The following is a 20,763-nucleotide window of genomic DNA, read 5'->3' on the forward strand; positions in this document are numbered from 1 at the left end:
TTTTTGATGAAAGTGGAGAGAGTAAAAGCACGCACGACTTGATGCGATCATGCTCCGATTCAGCTCCTCAATGAAATGTGAAGATTTTTTAAAAACGTGTTCCACAAACCTAAAAAAATAATATTGTTCTCACTTAATTGCCGTGTGAATATTATTAAAGTGTCGTTTTCTTTGAAAGTTTATTGGTACTTGGATTTATTAATTTAATAATCCCTGCTTTCCAGTTGCTTTATTTTCAGCGTGGAAACTTTCGATTCGTTACTTTTTTTAGTAATAAATTGTAATTGCGTCCTTGTTGGGATATAACATGACGTCTCTTGCCTCAATACGAGTCACTTTCTTCGTAGGTGTAGTGAAAGAGCTAACAGTGTTTCGTAGACGGTGAAAGCACCACGTGAATCTATACTAATTATTATTTTTAACCTTACTAACCCAAAACGTAAATAAAATAGCGACGTTTTGTAATTTATTCAAATTGGGAAAAGTGCAAGTGATTATGATTTTGTGCTAAGTGGGAAAATGGCTGTGAACCACGGGAAAATCGCGCGCGTGCTTTGGATCTCCTGCCTGCTCATCGTGCCATCCGCGAAAGGACACATAGCCCCAGTAAAAGTAAATAAAACTCAAAAATAAGCCAAAAATTTCAATTAACTACACGTTGTCAGCGTATTACAAACGCTTTTCTAAATTGTTTTTGAGTCACATTTGGATTGTATTTTGTGTTTTAAATATTTTTATTTTTGCTGCGATCAAAACCTAGATTTCCCGCTTGATTATTCCGAGAAAAAATTTCTAAATTTAGAATCGCTAACCAGTCCACAAGCCGAAAAAACAACTCTCTAAAACCACCTTTCCAGAAAAACCGATTTCAAGTGACCAACTCGACGCGAAACGGCAAATTCCTCTTTAACCAGCTAGTCGGCCTAACATCATTCCTAACCGGCGGGACCGACTCCAGCGAGGACGACGACGACGAGGGCAAGACGCGGAACTGCACTTGCGGTGAGTCCCGTCATTGCCGTGCCACCATGACATCCATCAAGATTTTTCTTCAGAATGTGGCCAAAGCAACCAAGAGAACCGAATCGTTGGGGGGCGCCCGACCGGGATAAACCGCTACCCCTGGGTGGCCAGGATCGTCTACGACGGCCACTTCCACTGCGGGGCCTCCCTGCTGACAGAAGACTACGTCTTGACCGCTGCACACTGCGTCCGACGGTAAAACATAACCGAAAATTGAGCCAAAATCACGGAAAATTTTAGGCTGAAGCGGTCGAAAATTCGCGTGATTTTGGGCGACCATGACCAGTCCACCACCGAGGACACTCCGGCCAAAATGCGCGCGGTTTCGGCGGTCATCAGGCACAGGAACTTCGACCAGGAGTCGTACAACCACGACATCGCGCTGCTAAAGTTGCGAAAACCGGTCGAGTTTACGAAAAATATCCGCCCGATTTGCTTGCCCACAGGTAGGAAGGGCCCATTTATGGATAGTGTTAAATGAAAGGGTTGTAGGGAAGGATCCGGCGGGGAAAACCGGGACTGTGGTCGGCTGGGGCCGGACTACAGAGGGTGGGATGTTACCGAATGTCGTCCAAGAAGTACAAGTGCCAATTCTAACACTGTCGCAGTGTCGGGCCATGAAATACAGGGCGTCCAGAATCACGTCTTATATGCTCTGTGCAGGGAGGGGGGCCATGGATTCCTGCCAAGGGGACAGTGGAGGCCCGCTTTTGGTCCCAAACGGGGACAAGTTCGAAATTGTAGGTAGGTAAAAGGCCCAAAAAAATTGTGTCCCAAGGTAATTGTTGAAATTGATATTAATTTTATTTGCTTTCAGTAAAGTGCTATAAAAATGTTCGTTTTTTAGAAAATATAAAAAGATAAACAAATTTTTCAACTTCTGTTGTTTGTATTTTAGAAAAAAATGTGATTCACTGGACAATTTCCAGGTATTGTGTCGTGGGGTGTTGGATGCGGCCGCCCCGGATACCCCGGAGTTTACACAAGAGTCTCAAAATACATCAACTGGCTCAAGTACAACCTCGACGATACGTGTATATGTTCATAGTGCAAATAAATTATTTTTTCTTCTTGCGAGTTTTATTTCTAAACCGGTATTGGTTAAATTATGCTAATTATATACAAAACAATCATGAAGAAATATTTGGAAGTCAATGGCCCATGAGAAATTGTTTGGAATTTTTTGCATCAATTTAATTCAATTTTCTGTTATTTTTTATGAGCGCACAAAGGAGTCTCTGAATAGAATACCAATGGAGTCATTAGAGAAAATCTCGGTAATTGCTTTTCCGGCCGTTTGAAAAAAGCTGAATTTTCAAAACAACTCAGGTATTATTAATGTTAATCAACATGTTTGAGTCCGGCCAGTCCCAAGTTATTCTCTGACAGTTCGCAACCAGAAGTTGTTGGTGCTGGAGTGAAGATCAATGTGTTGTGCTTTATGCTAGCACTTACCCACACAATGGCTTTAATAAAATCGATCCTTTGTGTCGTATTTTTCGCGCTAATTTTCCTGCAAAGTGGAACTGTAAGTAAGTTGGGGGTTATCCAAACTTTTAATAAAACTAATAGTAAAGAAAAAAATTCGTTTGATTAAATTCTTGTCGCGTCCGGCGCACCGTTAGGTATTTAGACTAATTGTGATTCAGAGAGGCGCCAAAGGTTGTTTGTTGCAGGAAGTGTCAGGAGAGACGCTGGCGAAGAAGATTTACGGTCCGAAATTTGGGAATTTCGGGAACCAGCCGCCTCCCCGCCACGACACTCCTGCCTCGTCGTGTTCCTGCTGTAAGTTCCCGAGAGGTAAATTCTCCTGCTGACGATTTGTCGTAGCTTGCGGCGAGCGAAACGAAAACAGCCGTATCGTGGGCGGCAAGCCGACCAACGAAAATGAATTTCCTTGGATGGCTCGTCTTTCCTATTTCAACAGGTTCTACTGCGGAGGAATGCTGATCAATGACCGCTACGTCCTAACAGCCGCTCACTGCGTCAAAGGGTAACACTAGTCATAACAATAAGTCGTTAGCAGTGCAAGAATCGTTGCACTCGCGGGTCAAGTTCACATTTTTGACCCAATAGTTGAATTTGGAACCTGTTTGTGGCCGGTTATCACTGGCCTCGATTAAACCGCATTTTTCTGAAGGTTTATCGCGACCATTTCTGAAACAATGAGTCCCACATGGTACCTTCCATATCGTGCTGGGTTTCAGGTTCATGTGGTTCATGATCAAGGTCACTTTCGGAGAGCACGACCGCTGTGTCGAGAGCAAGAAGCCGGAGTCGAGGTTCGTCCTCAGGGCCATTGCGGGGGCTTTCAGTTTTCTCAATTTCGACAACGATATTGCGCTTCTACGGCTCAACGACAGGGTGCCCATCACGCAAACCATCAAACCCATTTGCCTACCCAAGGCTAAAGGCAAGGAAATTACTGTGCTAATCACCAAACCAGACGAAAAAACTTTTAGATAATTTATACGTCGGATCAAAGGCTGTAGCTTCCGGCTGGGGAACACTGCAAGAAGATGGAAAACCATCCTGTGTGTTGCAAGAAGTTGAAGTACCCGTTCTCAGTAATGAGGACTGCAGGAATACCAATTACTCGGCGAAAATGATTTCCGATAACATGTTGTGTGCAGGATATCCTGCCACAGGGAAAAAAGACTCCTGCCAGGTAGCCAATCAATAGTTTAACAATTCCTTGCAGAAACGCTTTTTAGGGTGACAGTGGCGGTCCGTTGGTTACGCAAAGGAAAGACGAAAAATACGAACTCATCGGTAATTATTTTTCAAGAATTTTATTAAAAGTATGACACGGTGGTTTTGCAGGAATTGTGTCCTGGGGCAATGGTTGTGCTAGACCCGGGTATCCAGGCGTCTACACCCGTGTTACGAGATATTTGGACTGGATTTTGGAAAATTCGAAAGATGGGTGTTTCTGTGAAGACTGAATTTTGTGATATGTGAATTGGGAAATACTCGTGCAATTTAGCAGTAACTTGTATTATAAAGTGTATGTTTTAAATATTTAGTCTTTCACCGAGCAATATGTTTAACTATTTACAAACAGAGTAAAATTAAACTGCATTTTAGCGTGTACAAATGTAAGAATAAAAATGTAAAAACCTGTAGTACTCAAAAAATAAATAATTTCTTAAAACAAAACATTGTCTCATTTAATTCTCGTACAAAAATAAGCGTCCTTATAAAATCCCATTACCATAAAACATTTTTTAATGAACCAATTATGCAATTTAAAAAATAAACTTTTAAAAATTTCGGTTCCAATTTTTTTCATGACCGTTTTCATGTTGTGGCTAAAATTATTATACATTTGGACAAACACCAGTTTAAGCGATACAAAATGATTAATTTTTTATGCTTATGATTATGCGGTAATAAATGAGAATATTAATAATAATAATAATAATAATAATAATAATAATAATAATAATAATAATAATAAATGATAATGATAAATAAAAAGTGAAAAAGTGAGTTTAACTTTTTCGGTGGGGTGACCCATATTTCGCTTTTCGCAAACCGATGACACAACCCCCAAACCCTTATCGAAATTTCTCAACGCTTGCCAAACCTTTGCACAACCAGGTCAAGCCCACATTTTCCGATTTTCCATTTTCCGTTATATAATTTGAAGCCGGCGAAAACCATCCGCTCTTCATTAAACTCATCAACGCGAAAGGAAAAAGTCCACTGACCTCAGACACAACTAGTTCGACGGTCGTCATGTTCCCAACAAAACTTCTAATCTTCCTAATCCTACCACTGGTAAGTGTGATAAAATTGACCAAACCAAAAATCATGTAACTTCCAGTTCAACACTGGCGTCAAAGTCGAAAAGGGCCTCTTCGACTTCCTCTTCAGCCCTTGTAAATGCAGTAAGTAGCACGCGCTTGCAAATTGCGATTTTTGACGGGGAAAAGGGTGTGGGTTGCCCAACAGAGAGGCCCGTTTCAAAGGCGGTGAGTATCTGAGAGGACACGAATTTCCGTGGTTGAGTGCGATTCAAGTTTTGGGCGAAGGAGACGAAGAAGGATCCACGATTCCGGGAACACTTATCAATAACAAATACGTTGTTACCGCAGCCTCACAACTTGACGGGTAATCAAATCACCCAATCACCACTCCAATAACATTTTTTCCAGAATCACCCCTTATCAAATTAAAGTGACTTTGGGCCAGTTTGATAAATGCAACAACGACATTTCCTCGACCAACGTCAGTGTGGACAAAATAATCATGCACCCGGACTTCAGCAGCGAAAATAAAGCCAACGATATTGCTCTAATCAAATTAAGCACTCCGGTTTTAATCGAACGCAGAGTCTCGCCGATTTGTTTATCAGTTCCTGGTAAAATCGTACATTTGTGTGGCGTTTTTTACCCCAGTTTTAGGTCACAGCTACTTGGGCCAAGTCGCCACAATTGCAGGATGGCCCAAAAGCGAGGAAGAAGGGGCGGAAGAGGGCCAAACGACCTGTCGGCCCAAAAAAATTGGGCTGCCGGTTTTGAGCAGTCAAGAGTGTATTGAGACGGCTGCTGACACCGATTCCTACACCCGTGATAAGGGTTGCGTTGGGGTTGTGGGCGCCCCGAGTGTTGTCTGCGATGTAATAAGAATTTGAAAATTTGTGGCTTGTTTTAATTTTTTTGTAGGATGACGGCGGAAATGCCGTTATGTATCGCTCGCACCGAGGAATTTACGAACTGATTGGAATTATGACTGATCAAAATGCTTGCGAGGATGATAGCACCAATACGGCCCTTTATACCAGGGTTAATGACCATCTGGCCTGGATTGTGCAAAATACCAGAGATGCCTGTTATTGCATTAAAACTTGATTTTTGTGGAGTTTGAATATTTTAATAAAGAGATAAATCCCATTTGTTTTTGTTTCTATACTGGTGGGTTCATGAATAATTCAATGACGAGTGTGTTTGACCTGATTTTGGCAAACTATAATCACTAACTCACTAATTTTTGGTGGTACTTACCGACTGAAAAATTCCAAGAACACGTTTGACGTTGCTTTCCTAGCAAATAATTGCAAGAGTCCAATGAGTCGTGCGTAAAACTCTTACATTTCAGTAATTAGCTAGTTAATTAGTTACCAAGACATAAATTTAATCTATTGTATGAAAAAATTAGCTTCTTACAAACATTTAAATAGTTTGATGTCTTAAACCACATTATTGGATGCTCATTAATTCCTTGAATTAATTGTGACGTCGTGAGATTTCCATAATAAATTTCGGCAATATAATTCCAGGCCTGTTCCTTTACGTAAAAGATGATTGTATCGAAATTTTCTGGCCTTCTAAAATTACGAGAAAACCCATTCGGTGGTTTATATATCGTGCCAAAAATTAGAAAAAAGTAAGTCGAGTGCGTGGTTTGGTGGTTTAACGTTGTTCTAAAGCTGAGTTTGTAAGTAAGAATCGCGAAACAAAACGGGAATTAGAAATAATTCCGTGACATTTGATGCCATTCACACTTTCGCTGTTACAAAAGAAACAAATTTCAAATTAGTTCGATTTTGGGGACCGAAAAAAAGCCAATTTCAAGTCTTCACACTTCCTATTTTTGTCCAGTTTCTACCAAGCGTTGCCAGTTACGAAAATTGGTTCTTAGATGCCACCTAACGAGCTTATTCGACAAATATAACAATAAACAAAGTGACGAAATTGGAGCAATCGTCACATTGGTATATATTCGAATTTTTTGACATGTTACAACAGTGAATAAAAATCTTCTCCGGTTCATCCAAGTGCGATTGTCGGTTCAGATTTCCGCCACTAAGCATTAAAAATGAAGTGTCACCCTTTGGGAGTTGTATCAAGTGACTAATCTGCGCATTCAGTGAACACAATGACAATTTTAATGCGTTTTTTGATCAAATTAGAATTGTGAGGTCCCACAGACGATTGTCCTAAAATTGCTTCGACCCACAGCCTATAAAAAAAGTATTGCGATTATTAAAAAACTATCAGTCAGAGACTTAGTTTCGACCATGTTGGATCAATTTCTTCACTGGTAAGCAAATTGTACAACCCCACCAGAAATAAGCAGACTAAGAGGGGCTCGCTTTTGTTTATTTGATCCATTCATTCCAAGCCAGCATGAAGCACAATTTCATTTGATAAAAAATTTAAGATCATGGGAGCGCTCAAACAAACCGAGGAGGAAAAAACTCTACTACCACAAGACATCGGAACCGATTACACATTCAAGCGGAAAATCGTCTGGTTCAATGCTATTGGGTTCTTCATCTTGCACCTCTTGGCCCTTTATGGCGGCTACCGGCTGCTGCATTGCCACATCCTGACGCCGCTTTTCGGTAAGTCAAAGATTGATTTTCTGCACACCTGACTGGTTGTTCCAGCCCTAGCACTGATGTTCGTCTCTGGCGAAGGCATCACCCTCGGGGCCCACCGCCTGTACTCCCACAAGGCCTTCAAAGCGTCTTTCGTCGTGCGATTAGCTGTGATAATTTTGCACACCATCGCCGGTCAGGTGAGTCAATATTGGGCGCAAATATTGAATGAAATCGCAAAAAATTGCGACACCGCCGAACATTTAGCCGCTTGGATAAGCTTTGTGGAACGAACATACCGCAAATAATAACTCTGATGATTTTTTCGGTATTGTTCTGATGACATGAAAGTTTAACTAGGCGAAATAATTTGGACTTTCTACGTTTAATTGCGAGGAAGTGTGCAAATACATTCGTAAAAAATTCAGAATTGTCTCTACATCTGGGTTCGCGACCACCGCCAGCATCACAAATACAGCGACACCGACGCCGACCCCCACAACTCCAACAGGGGCTTCTTCTTCTCGCACATCGGCTGGCTGATGAGCAGGAAGCACCCCGCTGTCATCGCCAAGGGCAAGACCATCGACATGAGCGACCTGGAGAACGACTCGCTCGTGATGTTGCAGAAAGAGTAAAGCCCAACTTTTCCAAATTCCCTCTTTAATTTTCAATTCCAGACATTACAAGTTTCTGTACATCATTTTCGCCATCGGGATCCCGATCGCAATCCCGATTTACGGCTGGAACGAGTCTTTCACCAACTCGCTCTTTATCAGCTATTTTGGAAGATACATTCTTCAGTTACACGCCACTTGGCTGATCAACAGCGCTACGCACTTGTACGGGACCAAGCCCTACGACAAGTAAACGACCCAAACTGTGTTTTTGTCTCTATTTTGCCAACTTTTAGGTTCATGAATCCGGTGGAGAATTATTTTATTTCGATGATTGCTCTTGGCGAAGGCTGGCATAACTACCACCACGCCTTTCCTTCGGATTATCGGGCGGCGGAGTATGGCGTTAGATACTCGATAACGACTTTTCTGATAGACGCTCTTGCCTTTTTTGGCCTGGTTTATGACTTGAAAGAGGCCAACTCGGAGCAAGTCAAAATCCGGGCGGTCAAAAAGGGGGATGGCAGCCACCCAGTTTTCGGGAAACAGAAGGAGATGGAAGTTAACTTTAGCGATAGGCAGGTTACGGCAAATGGTTAAGCAGTAGCTAGTCGTGTAGTTTGTACCAAATGTTAAGACTATTTAGTGTATTTGTATTGTTAAAACCAAAGCTAAGCCCAAATAAATCGGATTTGAGGTTCGCGTTTTCCTTAAATTATTCCCCCAATATTAAGCAAGACTCGATCGGTTTTAGAATCTTCAAAGCGTGGGTAAGTGGCTGTTAGAAAATTACATTATCGTGATCACATGCATCGTTTCCCGTTTCTGCTGAGGCGTGAATCGGAAAATATAAATTACTTAAAATAAACGGCCACGAAAATAATTGCTTTTCCACACTAGAAAAATACAGAAAATTCGCCCAAGGTTTCAAATTCTTGCATAATTGGGAACATTCCGATTGATAAAATTTCAAATGAGGCGATCAGTTGTGCCCGACATGATCATCACTGCCTGTCTGTTACTGCTTGTAAAAATAGTACCGATTTTTTCGAAACTAAATGGCGAGGGTACAATTAATTTATTTTTAGAAACTTAAGTATTCCGGTAATGGTTTTAGGCAAAGTTTGTGGTCGAGCGATTGGTACAAACCTACCAGAGGAAAAAATAGTGGCCGGGTACGACGTGGGGTACTACAAGTACCCCTGGTACGCTGCTTTGATTATCTCAAATGTGGTCGCTTGCGGGGGCACTTTGGTGGGTTCAAGAATGATAATCTCGGCCGCTCATTGTTACAAAGAGTATATAACAGGGCACGACGCTAAGTCAGTACCACAATTACGCCAAATTCAATTAAAACAAATCAATTTCCAGAAAAACTAAGCTGGAAGACGTCTACAATGTCACTCTCGGGATTTACAACCGGTGCGAAAAAGAGAAAACTCAAAGAGTATTTCCGGTCGAAAAAGTCCACATTCATGAGAAATACAAAGAAAATATCCCCTACTTTGACATATCGTTGCTCATTTTAAAAGAAAATGCGAATTATGAACCGATTTGTCTCCCGAAAAGTGTGATCAAGACGCGCCCTCGGGAGGGTTCAGTCCCAGGTCTTGGCACTTTGCGTTATCACGGATCGACTCCTTGCACCCTCCATGAGGCCCGACTGCTGGTCTACTCCGATTACGAGTGCAAAAAAATGTTAAATCGGACTGGGAATGACCCGAATAAGTTAATCGGCGCGTTCTGTGCTGGGTACTTGCAAGGAGGGATCGACACGTGTCAAGGGGACAGCGGAGGGCCATTTCAAATAATGGACGAGTTTGGAAATCACATTTTGTTAGGTATTTTTTTCGCAAGTTAAAACAGTGTTTAAAACTAAAATTTAATTAGGGGTGGTTTCCTTTGGCTTCCACTGCGCGAATCCGAACCTATTAGGTGTTTATACCGACGTTTCGCATTACGTTAATTGGATTGAAGAGAAAAGTGGAATTAAAACAACAATGGAAGCGTCGAATTCGACCAGCGACGAAAGCACCGAACCGGCTAAACCACCGCCAAGACCTAACCCCGTCCAAGTGGTCCACCAAAATTACCCAAACCCGGGTAATGTTATCATAATTATCAGAAATCGCAACAAAATCGAAGACAAGAGACAAGTTGTACGCAAAAAACACGCAAGGAATAAACAAAAAGCTAAAAAAGTGTAGCAATTGTGTCTTAATTATTCCGGTCCAAAACCCAATTGCTGCTAATTAAGCGTTAATTTTCTGCACAAGCCTTTAAACAATAGTAAATAGTAATAGTTTTACGTTTTATCAAAGTCGCAACTAGTGGGGCGAAAATTAATTAAGAAAACGATCGCCCAAATCGCGGATCGTTAGTTTATATTCGATAACATGTTGGTGCGGTGGGTTTTTATTGTCCTCCTTTATGCACAAGCTGATTTCAAATGTGTCCCAAATAAGGTAGTAACACTTTGATTCCAAAACCCCAATTTACATTTCTTCCAGATAAAAATCTGGTCGCCCATCAAGTGCGGTACGTTACAATAAAAAATAAAATCGCGCGTTTTATATAATAATTTTAGAGGCCGGCAGACGTTTTTTTGCGAAACTGGGCGGAATGCCCGAATTTGGGAGCCAAATTTCGCAGCCGTATTTGTACCCCTGGCTGGCTGAAATCAAGGTCTCGAACTTGGGCCGGGTCCGTCCCTGTTCGGGGGCGTTGATTAACGATAAATATGTTTTAACTTCGCAGAGTTGCGTTTCAGCGTAAGTCGTGAAATTCGATTTAAACCATGAGATTAACAAAGTAACCGAAGAAGACGAAATTTAATGAGAAAATTAAGAAAACAGTTTTATGCCTCATTGTTTTTTTATTACTTTCCATTCAAGAATAAATCCAATTATTTTAAAAACCGAAATTGCGATTATTCGTTCGTTTTAGCCCAGTTCAAGCAAATCAAATAAATGTTCATCTCGGGTTCTATAATGGGTATAAGCAGGACGTGTCGGAGATTTTCCAGCCAAGGGTTTTCAAAAGTGGGGTCAGCGAAATTATCAGGCATTTTTACTACGATCCCAATAATATCAGAACGGCGGAAAATAATTTAGCGTTGCTCAAATTGAATAAAGATGTCAAGTATAGTAAAACCATTTATCCGATCCAATTACCGGCACCTGGCGACAAGTGTAGGATTTTCTTAGTCATTATCAGTTGAATCAGTTAATTATTTTCTAGTCAACAAATATTCAAAGACTCTTGGAGAAAACGTCGAGTGGTCATTTTTTTCAACCAATAATAAGAAAATAAAAGACATTGAAACAAAAATATTGGACGTGGAACAATGTAGACAATTTAATCCCAATTATCATCAAATTGGAAGTGGAGTTGTTTGTGGTATCGGTGATAATGGCTCTAAACCATGTGGGGTGAGGACATTACCTATTCGGTTTGTTTCTACTATCATTTGTTTCAGGCGGAAATTGGGGGCTTACTCAGTGTTACAAAACCGAAAAAAATGTATAATGTCTCTGTTTTAATAGGTAACCCCTTTGTTTCAAGTGTTAGTGTCAATAAAAATTTTTTTGAAGGTATAACAGCGTGGGAACCCCCGGCTGCAAACCCTTGCCAGAGTCATTTACCTCGAGTTTACGTCCGCATAGACAACAAACTCGCCTGGATCAAAGAAAACACACGCGATGGTTCTTATTGTCGTTACTAATAAAACACCAATAGATATGAAAAAATTTATTAAATAACGAATAAATTAATACAATCAGGAAACATATCTAGCATGGCCTCAAACACAAAACACTCAACACAAATCCTATCCACACCGTATAAAGTTAGAAAATTTGATGCGTCTATTTTATGTACATATTTTACAAAAATTCCCAAACTCAGTAAATCACATTACTCGTGTTTTTCTTACACGACGAGCTGATCGCCTCTTCCAAATTACTGTCCAATTTGTGATAATTGGCAGAATTCGGTCGTCTTCCCCTATACTGTCTTTTACCCCTACGTCCTTCTAAAATCAATGCGAGAATCTGGAAAAACAAGTCAGTGAAAAATAATCGCCATAATCTTGAAACTACCTTTTGTTTATTGTGATAACACACATAACCGGCGATGAAAATGACACATAAGACCATAAAATACGTAAAGAAATAAGAATCGTTTTCCATTTCCGTGGAGTAATTCACAGGTTCGGACTCGTCGAGTTTTGAGGGTTTCGAGCCGGGACCAGCGTTCAGGGACGACTCTGCAAGATCATTCTCTACTGTAAATCACAAGAAACATGCAACGCTTATTCCCAGAACGACCTGTATAATCATTAAGGATGTTTTTGGAGAAAGGCTAGCCCTGGTTTATTTTTAAAGTTGTGCAAACTGTTTTAACAAATTGTATCAAAGGAATAATTAATAAATGAAGTAAAACAGTCAGGCCTTATCCACAAACATGTGAATAGATTTAAGTACTGCATATTTACGTGTATCTGGTGGCTGCTCCTCGTCGTCTTCATCATCAAGAATTTTCTCCTCCTGCGGCAAATCCTGCTGATTGTCACTTTTCCCAGGATTTAGCTCAACTTTTTTATCATCTTGAGGCGGTTTTGGCTCAATTGGGTCAACTTTTTTAGTTTCCTGAGGAGCAGGATTTTGATTTTCTACAGAAGTTTGCTCCGGTTGGGCTTTTTGCCGGTTCTGATCTGTTTGAGGTGCATTTTTTTCTGGCACCACTACAGGATTCGTATTATCGGGTTTAATCTCACTGTTTGGTAGGTTTTCAATATGAGGCGGTTGTACAGCAGTTGGAGCTTTGGCTTTCTGTTTTTGTGACGTTGTTTCTTGCACTACTTTATTTGCACTTGGCGCAGCATTTATAGAAGTTGGAGGTGCGGGATTGGGTTGTAAAATATCAGGATGAGGTTTAATTTCAGTTTTTGGAGATTGATCAGTATTTTTATCAGTGCTAATGGGTTTTAAAGGGACAGGTTTTTCGAGTTTTTCTGCAGGCGTCACGTCCAGATGTGCAAAATAATAAGACATCTTACATACTGAGTGAGGCAACTCAAGTTCATCAGTGCAGATTTTTTCACAATTGTCCCGAGTTGCAAAAATCGAGCTTAAATTCTTATGTGGCATACTTTTTACAAAATCACACAAAGTATCAAGATCGTATTCCAGTTTGAGAGACACACTCGTGTTAATAGTCTGAGTCTGAGTACAATATTCGGTAAATGTTTGATAATAAAGCAAGCAACGGATTGCTGCTGCATTGGTTTCTGTCAGTTGACTTATTTCGCTAATATTCTTCCAGTCTTTGCAAATTCTAAATAATGGCTGGGACTTAAATGTAGGAATTGAGGAAACACTCGGACACTTTTCTTGAATAGCGTCATACATTGACTTCTCCACAGGTGCACCAATGACGGTGTAAAGCCCCACGAATAAATAAATAATGTGCATCTTGTTCATTTTTATAGATTAACTAACCCCTAAAAAAAATAAGTTGTTTTTTCGGTGATTCGTTTGGAAGTAAAGTTCTTACACAACTACAAACACTAAAATAAGCCCAAATTCACGTTTTTGTGCTCATTCACACCGTTATTATTATGAAAAATCACGAAAACACTCACAACTTTACTATTTTGTTTGACATTGATACTTTCAATGCCAACCAAACCCGGCAAAAACCCCAACTCGATGTGTTGAAATGCAGTTTTTGCGTAAATACGGGGCTATGAAATTGTCTTTCAGACAAACTTGCCTAATCCACAATTAAATCAATGTAAGGTTTCACAATTTACTTGAATTATACCAAGTTTTATCTTGTTCCTTTGGATCCGTGCCACCAACCGAACAGGGCAAAAATCACAGTCACAAAAAGCGCGTTCTTAAATTAGCAATAAAACACGTCGAATAAATAACAGGTTTATTAGTGTGCAACTACTCTTTACTGCCAGTAGATAAAATACGACAATTAAAGCTGCGTTGTGATCAGTCATGGTGTCGCGATACGCCGTTTGTGATGGGTCTTGCTTGAACAAAGGCTTGTGCTATTGAGCCCTTCACCGCTTGTCCCGCTTCAGTCTTTGGAATTACATTAGGCACAAGAAAAATCGCCAGGAGGGCCCCCAGATGCAGACACCAATACATGTGCCTGAAACCGAAATTAAGTCCCCACACAACCCCATCTCCGACTTACATGTATAATCGAATGCAGGGCCAAAACTCAAGTAACACAAACGTGAACACCATGTAAGCCATTAGTATTCGTGTCGTCACGAACGTCACTCCGTCGTAAAAGAATTTCGTTTCGGCGTTTGCCAGAAAATAATTCCTCACTCGTTTACGCAACTGCAACCACGAAATGAGCCAAGTCCGGGCGGAAAGCACGACTTACCACACGCGAGGCGTACGTGAACAGGGCCCCGTTTGCGAACGTGAGGTAATAGCCGGGGTAGAACCCGTGCCAGAGGGCGGACAAGGAGTAGGTCAAAACCATCGAATATTTACTCACACGCTCATACACAATCATACGCAGCCACCGGTTCGTGCCCAAGTTCCAAGCTGCTATGCTTTCGCGCAAATTCGTAGCGAACTGCAAATAAAACACGGGGCTAATTTTAGGGTTTTATTAGGGACAGAGTTTCTTCTCTTCTAAGTATTGGTTGACATAGTCATCGTCGACGTATGTTTCACGCACGCACTTGTCTATATCGAAACTCTGGGCGAAGTATTTTTTAGTCAGAGCGTGTTTGTTGAAAACATTGCTTAGGAAATGCTCGTCGTAGACGTCTTCGAGTTTGTCGATTTTCAAATGCGCTTTGGCTTCTTCCGCTGTTAGGAGGATGCAGTTCCAGGGCGACCAGTCTTTGGTTTTGTCCCAGCGACACAGCCGCAGCTGGTAGATGTTATCACACTCTGATAGGGCCGAATGGCCGTGCCAGATATGCGTCACAAGATAGTAAATATCCTTGTCTTGGATAATAAACGCGATCGAGGATAAAGCGTGCAAAAGACGTTCGTTTTTGCGGATTTGTCGCAAAATAAATCGATAGGGGGAAATATCAATCCATGGCTCTTTCGAGCGATCGATGAATCGACAAGTGGCACAGATTTTCGCCGCGTTTGTCTTCACCCCAACGTTGTAACACTCAATAGGCTTGAGTTTTTTACAACTGTGACAATAGAACAGATTCTCTTTCATTGCCTTCTCGGTCAGGCGGTTGTAGCGATTAGTGACACCTTCGTTACACTCGCTTTGCTGGAAATGGTGCAGTAACAAAGCTTCGATTCTTTTCTGCAAAGTCTCGATATGTCGACTCTCGAATCCTCGTGCCAACAATTCGCACGCACGATCGATTAAATCGACCAATTCATTGGAGATTACGCAATTGTGGCTCTCCAAGCCCCGTCTCAGTTCCAGAAAAACCAGCATCCGGTTTGACCCGTCCAGAGTTGGGTCACAAATCGCTTCGTACAACTCGCGAAATGTGCGCCCTTTTTGCGTCTCAAGCGTGTCCACAACCACTGGAATGTTTTTGTAAGTGGATTTGAAAGTCCAGGGGTCGCCTATTGTTTTAAAAAAATCAATTTCCTTCTGAATTTTGCGATCGTTCTTCAACTTGAGTCTCAACTCGTCGATGCAGCGCAAAATTTGAATTTCCTTCTCCAACAGGAGGTAGAATTCGGCGATCCGTGCCGGCCCGCAATGCATTTCTATGATCCTCTTAATCTCGGCTTTTTTCCACCGTTCCGTCATCGCGTACAGCATGGAGAAATCGGCCGCGGTCCGGGGAAACACCCGACTGATCAAATCACGTTTCTTCCGCTCCAAATCCTCCCTGCGCTCCAACTCTTCGCGTTCCAACATCAACCTAATCCTTTTATGATACTCCTCACTGTACTCCTTCAATCTTTTCCTAGTCAACCACGCCCGGAAATAGCGCTGGATCACCCGGACTTTCCCCTCAACGTCCAGCCGCTTCTCCCTCTCGTCGGCCGTTTCGTACGGGCCCGGAGTCAAAATCCGGTCGCCCACCGCCGGAATCCACAAGTTTTCGGCGGCCATTTGCGTGGCGTGTCCGTACGGCATGTCCAGTTTCCGGTTCCGCATGAAATAGGTCTGGGTGTCTCTGTGGTTTTTCATTTCGGGCGGGATTTTGGGCTTGGGTGGGCCCGTCTGGGTGTACCCATGATGGTACTCCAGGCCCGAGTGCGTGTCGACATAGCCGCCCAAAAACGGTTTGATTATAGCACGATTTTCCACTTCGACAACCACGTCTTTGATGCCTTCGTCCGATGTCTGGACGCGGACTGTTATCACATCGGGGATTGTGTAGTCACGGAACGCTTCGTCAATGCTTAATTTATCGTCAGAATTTGTCGAAAGTAGTCTCAGTTCGAGGACTCCGAAAGGTTCGGCCCCCAGTTCGTTCAAAATTGAGTCATCGTTTAGCTCTTTTTCGCCAAGTAGGAGTTTAAGGTTGTTGGTTGGAGTATTGAAAACTTCGGTTAGGAGCGTTTTCAAGTCGCCGATTGCCGTGTCCTCGTGGTAGGATTGCGTGAAAACTTTGTTATCGCCGTAGAGGAATTTAAGAGTGATGTTTCTTTGATTAGTGCCATTGTCCGAAAAAGATTCAGAAATGTCAGTTGTACCACCATCGGAAGCACTACTTGAAGTTGCCGAACCGTAAAAGACACCTGCCATATTTCAAACCGTTTTTAAGACTGACATTTCTGTAGCCGAGTGATGGAAATATTGATCGTTGGATAAATCACGGCTTGGCACCGAATCGATTTAAGGAATTAGGTGACGAGTGCGTGCGAGAAACGCTCTTCGACTTTATTTTAGAAATTTCAAAGCATCTAACACGGTTTTGAGCCAAAACGCAGTCAAATCTACCGAAGAAAGCCAATAAGAATTCTTTCAAAAGCCCACAAAAACAAAAAAAAAACAGGTGTGAAAGTTCTAAACTACTCTTATACACGGTGTTTCACATTATTTACGAGGCCTACGCCTGTAAAATGCCACCAACAATACACATTACAATACGAACTCGATTACAAATTTTGAAAAATTGGATAGTATTCTCTCCTTTGTTCACCCCTTCGAAAAATTACAATTTTAGTTAGTTAATTTAGGTCTAGACAGCCCCATTTCAAAAAGATTTAGTACGTTTTTGAGAAATAAATTCACATAAATAGCAATGTTTTCTTTGTACACTATTATATGTTGTAAAACTTTATGTTTTAAAGACAAAGTTGCTGCAAAAAATTGTTTTTGGAAAATACTTACCTCAAATTGAAATATGTCGACATTCGAGAACTTGTCCCACCTGTGGGCGCCACTGGCGTCCACCCCGTTATACCCTATGCCCGCGTTATTGCACACGGCGTCCGCCAATGTCCAGGCGAAATAATACTTAAACCTAACTAGAGTTGTACAAATATACAGGTACACAATTTTCTGGGTGATGCTCGTGTTTTCCACAAAGTCGTTCTCTTTGACGCGACTTATTGGAAACATTGGTAAAAATTTAACGAAAATTGCAGCACATCCAGCTGCTATGGCCACTTTTTTGCACACAGCCCACGTAGGTGACGGTTCTACAACAATTGGGGCGTTCCTGGTTGGAGTGTCTGCCAAAACCTGGAAGGTTTATGCAATCACCCTGTGTATTTTTGGGGGAAATTTTGATTTACCGGCGATTTTAAATTACTGCCATCGATAAAGTCCATGTACTCTTTGTATAACATGGCAGGGCCGGCCATTAAAGACGGGAAATGCAATACGAAACTAAAATATTCCAAAGGATTGGGGATTTTTGTGACGGCGTAGGATTTTTGGCTTTTTGAGAGCTTCTCCTGATGTTTGGTCAAGCCGTCGTGGATGTTAAATGCAAGACTTGTGACCTTCTGAGTGATCACCATTAGAGGTCCTGCAAGGGAAAAATTAGGTGTAAGATTTTGCCGCTCTATAATAAAAAATTAATATTTTTTTTGTGAATTGTAAAATGAGAGAGAGGCGGCACAATTATTTGTGGAGCTTCCTTTATGGCTAATTTTGTCATTTTATGTGTTGGCATTTAATTAAGTTATAATTTTTACGACAGCACTCAAGGATAATGAAATATGTGAAGGATCTAATCCAGTGCAAACCTACAAACTTTACTACAAATATCTCACCAATTTTTTTTCCCGAAATCTGTGTAAAAAACATGAAGTATTGACACAAAATCATCTAAATGAAAATAAAATCTGTATATTACTTACCAGTGATGTCGAGATTATAGGACCCATAGTCGTATATCTGTCGATGCAAGTGTATAACAGATAAATAAACTAATGCAACTGCTAGAACCATTCTGAAACGTCGTGAATAGTGAAATAAAAAAAGGCAAAAAGGGAAATTACCTTTGCATGACTTCTGGACTTTGCGTTCTGATAACAATATAGCATGCTGCCGGAAGGGCCGCTAAGTGTATAGCCTGTCTTCTCGTGGATAATCAACATTAACTTTGAAAAATCTACTCCTAACTACTACTTACGTCCCGAAACAGAAATAGCCGATGATGAGGGCAAACACGAGCCCAAAAGCGTGTCTTGTGGCTGCATTTGCTTTCGATGGGTGGAGCACATTGCGAAAGAGCGAGGCCAAGAAAAGTGCCCCAACTTGGCTGATAACAAAATTTACCTAAAATTAATCCATATCACAAATACGATAATGACGGGGTCATTGAATAATAGAGTGGTGTGATCGTCCTATTATTCCGAATTGGATCATTGTTAGCTATCTCCAGTGACAGGCATGAAATTATTTCCGAGTTATAATTAGCTGCGACCTAAACGGTTATCTTTGTGTTAAATGCCTGCGTCGTGTAGTGATTACAAGTTAATTGCAAGTTTTGTTTATAGAAAATTTTCATGTTAAATTTTCTCCGGTATTATGTTAGTGGTGTAAAGCATTCAGGCTAATTTAATGGTGCTAATATAAACACTACAAAAATAGAAACTTGCTAAACATCATTTCGATTACATTTTATTACCTACGAACTTAAGTAAAGTGGAATTTTCTAGCACAAAAAACGTAAATTACCGTGTGTTATCAACAATAATAGGCATTGATGTCAAGCGCACGTCGCATACTTTTCAAAGAGAAAGTTGTTATAAAGAACGCACATGCATTTTTTGAATCGTTTTAGAAAAACAAAAGGAAGGAATGACAATACAGATACTGATTGTAATTAACAAGTATAATTTGCTTATCCAAGGCTGGTTACGGTCAAGGTGTCAAAAGCACACCAAAATGGGTGCTTTAATGGAATAATTCTTAGATCTTTACTGAGCTATTTATTGGTGCAAATTTGTTCCAAATAAGGAAATTATTAACGTTTATGCATCATTGGCCGCTTTACAGTTGATAAGCGGTACCTGTTACGGAAAGTTGGTTCAATATTTCGTGAGAAAAAAAATTAGCCATGACTTCAAAACTACAAATTAATAGTTTTTTAATTTCACGTTTCGTTTGGAACAATTTACTAATGCGTGTGACCAAGTATGACAAACACTTCTTTAATATTTGAGAATCATCAAAACTAAGCATTATTCATATCAATAATTTCCTTTATTGGTAATTTTATGATAAGGACATAGAAAGTGCGTGAGTGATAAAGGATTTATCGTCACGCCTATGTAAATAAACAGAAACAGGTGATTTTTATTTTAGGAAATTGTGAAACTTTTTTTAGTTATCATTTCGAATACATGGTGTTTCATATAATTTTACAAAGCTTGCGCAAATACCAATCAACAGTACATATTATTCGTTTGCGAAACTGCAGATTACAAATTCTGAAACACTGTAGGTATTTTAGGGCTAATTTCTTTGCAAAAAATAAAATTTAATGACAACAATTTTGACACTACTGCAGTTGACCTTGATAATACTATTAATTTGAAACGTCTTTTACATAATTAGAATTTGATAATCAATTCAAATTTGGCGAAAATTAATGTAAATTCGGTAATTTACAATGAATATTATGCTACGCATTGTAATTAGCCAGAATTACGATTGTTTGTGAAAAATTGAGTCAGAATACAAATGAGTCGTGTGTCATTTGCACCACATTTGTCAATCCCGAATGAATCAAAAAATTCCCTCCCAAACTGAAATCACGCTCAAATTTAATTACACGATGAGTAATTCGTCGTAATTCTCATCATTAGCGTGTCGGAAGCCGGGGTTTGAATGACTCAACCCTCCCACTTGTTGATTGTCAACCCCAACCCTTAAAAATAAAAAAAATCCAGGAGCACCCTAACCAAAGCCAAATTTAGCACACGCTTGGGGCGTAACCTGTCCTCGAACCAATAAAAAATCAGCGTCCTTATGAGAGTACCGCTAAAAATAACCACACTGTGCTTGGACCAAATGAACCTGTCACTTTTGTGTCAATTTTTTTCAAAAAAATTATTTAATTTCAAATTACTAACCTTGTCGACTGAAATGCCCAAATATTCTGAAAGTCCTGAAAAAAGCCGGCTTCCGTCGTAATAATCGCTAACAGTTTGAGCCATTTTCAGGGTCTCCACACGCTCAACAATTTCACTCAACTATCATTTGTTCAAAAAAATTGAATGATACAGTTTGTTTACCAATTATTACAAGTAGGCTGTGCACACCAATGCGGTGCGATTGTTTTATGCAGTCACGCCACGATGCTCGTTTGTCAATTGGCAACGTCGGCGCGAGCCGACGTTTGCCGAAGGAGGGGGTCAA

At 40.7% G+C, this 20,763-nt stretch overlaps 8 protein-coding genes across 13 annotated transcripts; 5 read left to right on the forward strand and 3 right to left on the reverse strand.

Annotated features, from left to right (window-relative positions):
• Positions 1-126: 126 nt before the first annotated feature.
• LOC107399224 (uncharacterized protein) lies at positions 127-2,093 on the forward strand. 2 transcript variants are annotated; one of them, XM_015985096.2, is made up of 6 exons: positions 127-612; positions 858-1,002; positions 1,044-1,218; positions 1,264-1,469; positions 1,516-1,767; positions 1,953-2,093. In XM_015985096.2, the coding sequence occupies exons 1-6, from the start codon at positions 520-522 to the stop codon at positions 2,069-2,071; spliced, it is 990 nt and encodes a 329-aa protein (XP_015840582.1). In that variant the 5' UTR covers positions 127-519; the 3' UTR covers positions 2,072-2,093. The 2 variants fall into 2 exon arrangements, with proteins under 2 accessions (XP_015840582.1, XP_015840583.1); XM_015985097.2 differs by having other exon boundaries at positions 1,056-1,218.
• Positions 2,094-2,389: 296 nt separating this feature from the next.
• On the forward strand, positions 2,390-4,182 carry LOC661704 (venom protease). Its single transcript, XM_064356197.1, has 7 exons — positions 2,390-2,551; positions 2,700-2,808; positions 2,854-3,016; positions 3,231-3,436; positions 3,486-3,691; positions 3,738-3,795; positions 3,847-4,182. Exons 1-7 carry the CDS (start codon positions 2,465-2,467, stop codon positions 3,966-3,968), a joined length of 951 nt encoding a protein of 316 aa, XP_064212267.1. The 5' UTR covers positions 2,390-2,464; the 3' UTR covers positions 3,969-4,182.
• A 522-nt stretch (positions 4,183-4,704) lies between these two features.
• LOC135265877 (trypsin-1-like) lies at positions 4,705-5,921 on the forward strand. The gene is made up of 6 exons (XM_064356198.1): positions 4,705-4,806; positions 4,853-4,916; positions 4,962-5,139; positions 5,184-5,389; positions 5,433-5,647; positions 5,694-5,921. The coding sequence occupies exons 1-6, from the start codon at positions 4,765-4,767 to the stop codon at positions 5,877-5,879; spliced, it is 891 nt and encodes a 296-aa protein (XP_064212268.1). The 5' UTR covers positions 4,705-4,764; the 3' UTR covers positions 5,880-5,921.
• Positions 5,922-6,444: 523 nt separating this feature from the next.
• Positions 6,445-10,190, forward strand: LOC662865 (acyl-CoA desaturase 1). Of its 5 annotated transcripts, none has more exons than XM_015985094.2 (7): positions 6,445-6,465; positions 7,192-7,375; positions 7,421-7,551; positions 7,780-7,985; positions 8,032-8,217; positions 8,265-9,035; positions 9,086-9,290. In XM_015985094.2, the coding sequence occupies exons 2-6, from the start codon at positions 7,195-7,197 to the stop codon at positions 8,566-8,568; spliced, it is 1,008 nt and encodes a 335-aa protein (XP_015840580.1). In that variant the 5' UTR covers positions 6,445-6,465; positions 7,192-7,194; the 3' UTR covers positions 8,569-9,035; positions 9,086-9,290.
• Positions 10,191-10,294: 104 nt separating this feature from the next.
• On the forward strand, positions 10,295-11,754 carry LOC103315091 (melanization protease 1-like). Its single transcript, XM_008202905.3, has 7 exons — positions 10,295-10,433; positions 10,479-10,506; positions 10,556-10,739; positions 10,915-11,159; positions 11,209-11,399; positions 11,447-11,513; positions 11,562-11,754. Exons 1-7 carry the CDS (start codon positions 10,365-10,367, stop codon positions 11,690-11,692), a joined length of 915 nt encoding a protein of 304 aa, XP_008201127.1. The 5' UTR covers positions 10,295-10,364; the 3' UTR covers positions 11,693-11,754.
• LOC103315092 (trans-Golgi network integral membrane protein 2) lies at positions 11,706-13,812 on the reverse strand. Its single transcript, XM_008202907.3, has 4 exons — positions 13,525-13,812; positions 12,464-13,471; positions 12,069-12,235; positions 11,706-12,020 (listed from the first exon to the last, which is right to left on the reverse strand). The coding sequence occupies exons 2-4, from the start codon at positions 13,449-13,451 to the stop codon at positions 11,871-11,873; spliced, it is 1,305 nt and encodes a 434-aa protein (XP_008201129.1). The 5' UTR covers positions 13,452-13,471; positions 13,525-13,812; the 3' UTR covers positions 11,706-11,870.
• An 82-nt stretch (positions 13,813-13,894) lies between these two features.
• On the reverse strand, positions 13,895-20,713 carry oys (oysgedart). The gene is made up of 9 exons (XM_008202904.3): positions 20,478-20,713; positions 18,530-18,675; positions 18,396-18,473; positions 18,255-18,346; positions 17,685-17,920; positions 17,278-17,631; positions 14,380-14,577; positions 14,182-14,333; positions 13,895-14,136 (listed from the first exon to the last, which is right to left on the reverse strand). The coding sequence occupies exons 1-9, from the start codon at positions 20,559-20,561 to the stop codon at positions 13,974-13,976; spliced, it is 1,503 nt and encodes a 500-aa protein (XP_008201126.1). The 5' UTR covers positions 20,562-20,713; the 3' UTR covers positions 13,895-13,973.
• LOC103315090 (uncharacterized protein) lies at positions 14,598-17,256 on the reverse strand. Its single transcript, XM_008202903.3, has one exon. It carries the CDS (start codon positions 16,687-16,689, stop codon positions 14,614-14,616), a length of 2,076 nt encoding a protein of 691 aa, XP_008201125.1. The 5' UTR covers positions 16,690-17,256; the 3' UTR covers positions 14,598-14,613.
• Positions 20,714-20,763: the final 50 nt, after the last annotated feature.

The sequence above is a fragment of the Tribolium castaneum genome, chromosome 4 (genome assembly GCF_031307605.1).
Source record: "Tribolium castaneum strain GA2 chromosome 4, icTriCast1.1, whole genome shotgun sequence".
Classification (NCBI taxonomy): domain Eukaryota; kingdom Metazoa; phylum Arthropoda; class Insecta; order Coleoptera; family Tenebrionidae; genus Tribolium; species Tribolium castaneum.

Excerpts from the sequence above, each read along its gene's own strand:
- LOC107399224 (XM_015985096.2), top strand. The coding sequence starts at position 520 with ATGGCTGTGAACCACGGGAAAATCGCGCGCGTGCTTTGGATCTCCTGC. Across the intron at positions 1,003-1,043 it reads GACGCGGAACTGCACTTGCG|ATTTTTCTTCAGAATGTGGC; the intron begins GTGAGTCCCGTC and ends ACATCCATCAAG. Across the intron at positions 1,219-1,263 it reads GCTGCACACTGCGTCCGACG|GCTGAAGCGGTCGAAAATTC; the intron begins GTAAAACATAAC and ends GGAAAATTTTAG.
- LOC661704 (XM_064356197.1), top strand. The coding sequence starts at position 2,465 with ATGCTAGCACTTACCCACACAATGGCTTTAATAAAATCGATCCTTTGT. Across the intron at positions 2,552-2,699 it reads TTTTCCTGCAAAGTGGAACT|GAAGTGTCAGGAGAGACGCT; the intron begins GTAAGTAAGTTG and ends TGTTTGTTGCAG. Across the intron at positions 3,692-3,737 it reads GGAAAAAAGACTCCTGCCAG|GGTGACAGTGGCGGTCCGTT; the intron begins GTAGCCAATCAA and ends AACGCTTTTTAG.
- LOC135265877 (XM_064356198.1), top strand. The coding sequence starts at position 4,765 with ATGTTCCCAACAAAACTTCTAATCTTCCTAATCCTACCACTG. Across the intron at positions 5,140-5,183 it reads GCAGCCTCACAACTTGACGG|AATCACCCCTTATCAAATTA; the intron begins GTAATCAAATCA and ends CATTTTTTCCAG. Across the intron at positions 5,648-5,693 it reads CCCCGAGTGTTGTCTGCGAT|GATGACGGCGGAAATGCCGT; the intron begins GTAATAAGAATT and ends ATTTTTTTGTAG.
- LOC662865 (XM_008202793.3), top strand. The coding sequence starts at position 8,942 with ATGAGGCGATCAGTTGTGCCCGACATGATCATCACTGCCTGTCTGTTA. Across the intron at positions 9,036-9,085 it reads TTCGAAACTAAATGGCGAGG|GCAAAGTTTGTGGTCGAGCG; the intron begins GTACAATTAATT and ends TAATGGTTTTAG. Across the intron at positions 9,810-9,858 it reads TGGAAATCACATTTTGTTAG|GGGTGGTTTCCTTTGGCTTC; the intron begins GTATTTTTTTCG and ends AAATTTAATTAG.
- LOC103315091 (XM_008202905.3), top strand. The coding sequence starts at position 10,365 with ATGTTGGTGCGGTGGGTTTTTATTGTCCTCCTTTATGCACAAGCTGAT. Across the intron at positions 10,507-10,555 it reads CTGGTCGCCCATCAAGTGCG|AGGCCGGCAGACGTTTTTTT; the intron begins GTACGTTACAAT and ends TAATAATTTTAG. Across the intron at positions 11,400-11,446 it reads ATGGCTCTAAACCATGTGGG|GCGGAAATTGGGGGCTTACT; the intron begins GTGAGGACATTA and ends CATTTGTTTCAG.
- LOC103315092 (XM_008202907.3), bottom strand. The coding sequence starts at position 13,451 with ATGAACAAGATGCACATTATTTATTTATTCGTGGGGCTTTACACCGTC. Across the intron at positions 12,236-12,463 it reads GGAGCAGCCACCAGATACAC|AGTCGTCCCTGAACGCTGGT; the intron begins GTAAATATGCAG and ends ATGATCTTGCAG. Across the intron at positions 12,021-12,068 it reads GTTATCACAATAAACAAAAG|ATTCTCGCATTGATTTTAGA; the intron begins GTAGTTTCAAGA and ends TTGTTTTTCCAG.
- LOC103315090 (XM_008202903.3), bottom strand. The coding sequence starts at position 16,689 with ATGGCAGGTGTCTTTTACGGTTCGGCAACTTCAAGTAGTGCTTCCGAT.
- oys (XM_008202904.3), bottom strand. The coding sequence starts at position 20,561 with ATGGCTCAAACTGTTAGCGATTATTACGACGGAAGCCGGCTTTTTTCA. Across the intron at positions 18,676-20,477 it reads TGGGCATTTCAGTCGACAAG|GTAAATTTTGTTATCAGCCA; the intron begins GTTAGTAATTTG and ends GATTAATTTTAG. Across the intron at positions 14,578-17,277 it reads TCGACATATTTCAATTTGAG|TTCGCTACGAATTTGCGCGA; the intron begins GTAAGTATTTTC and ends TTTTATTTGCAG.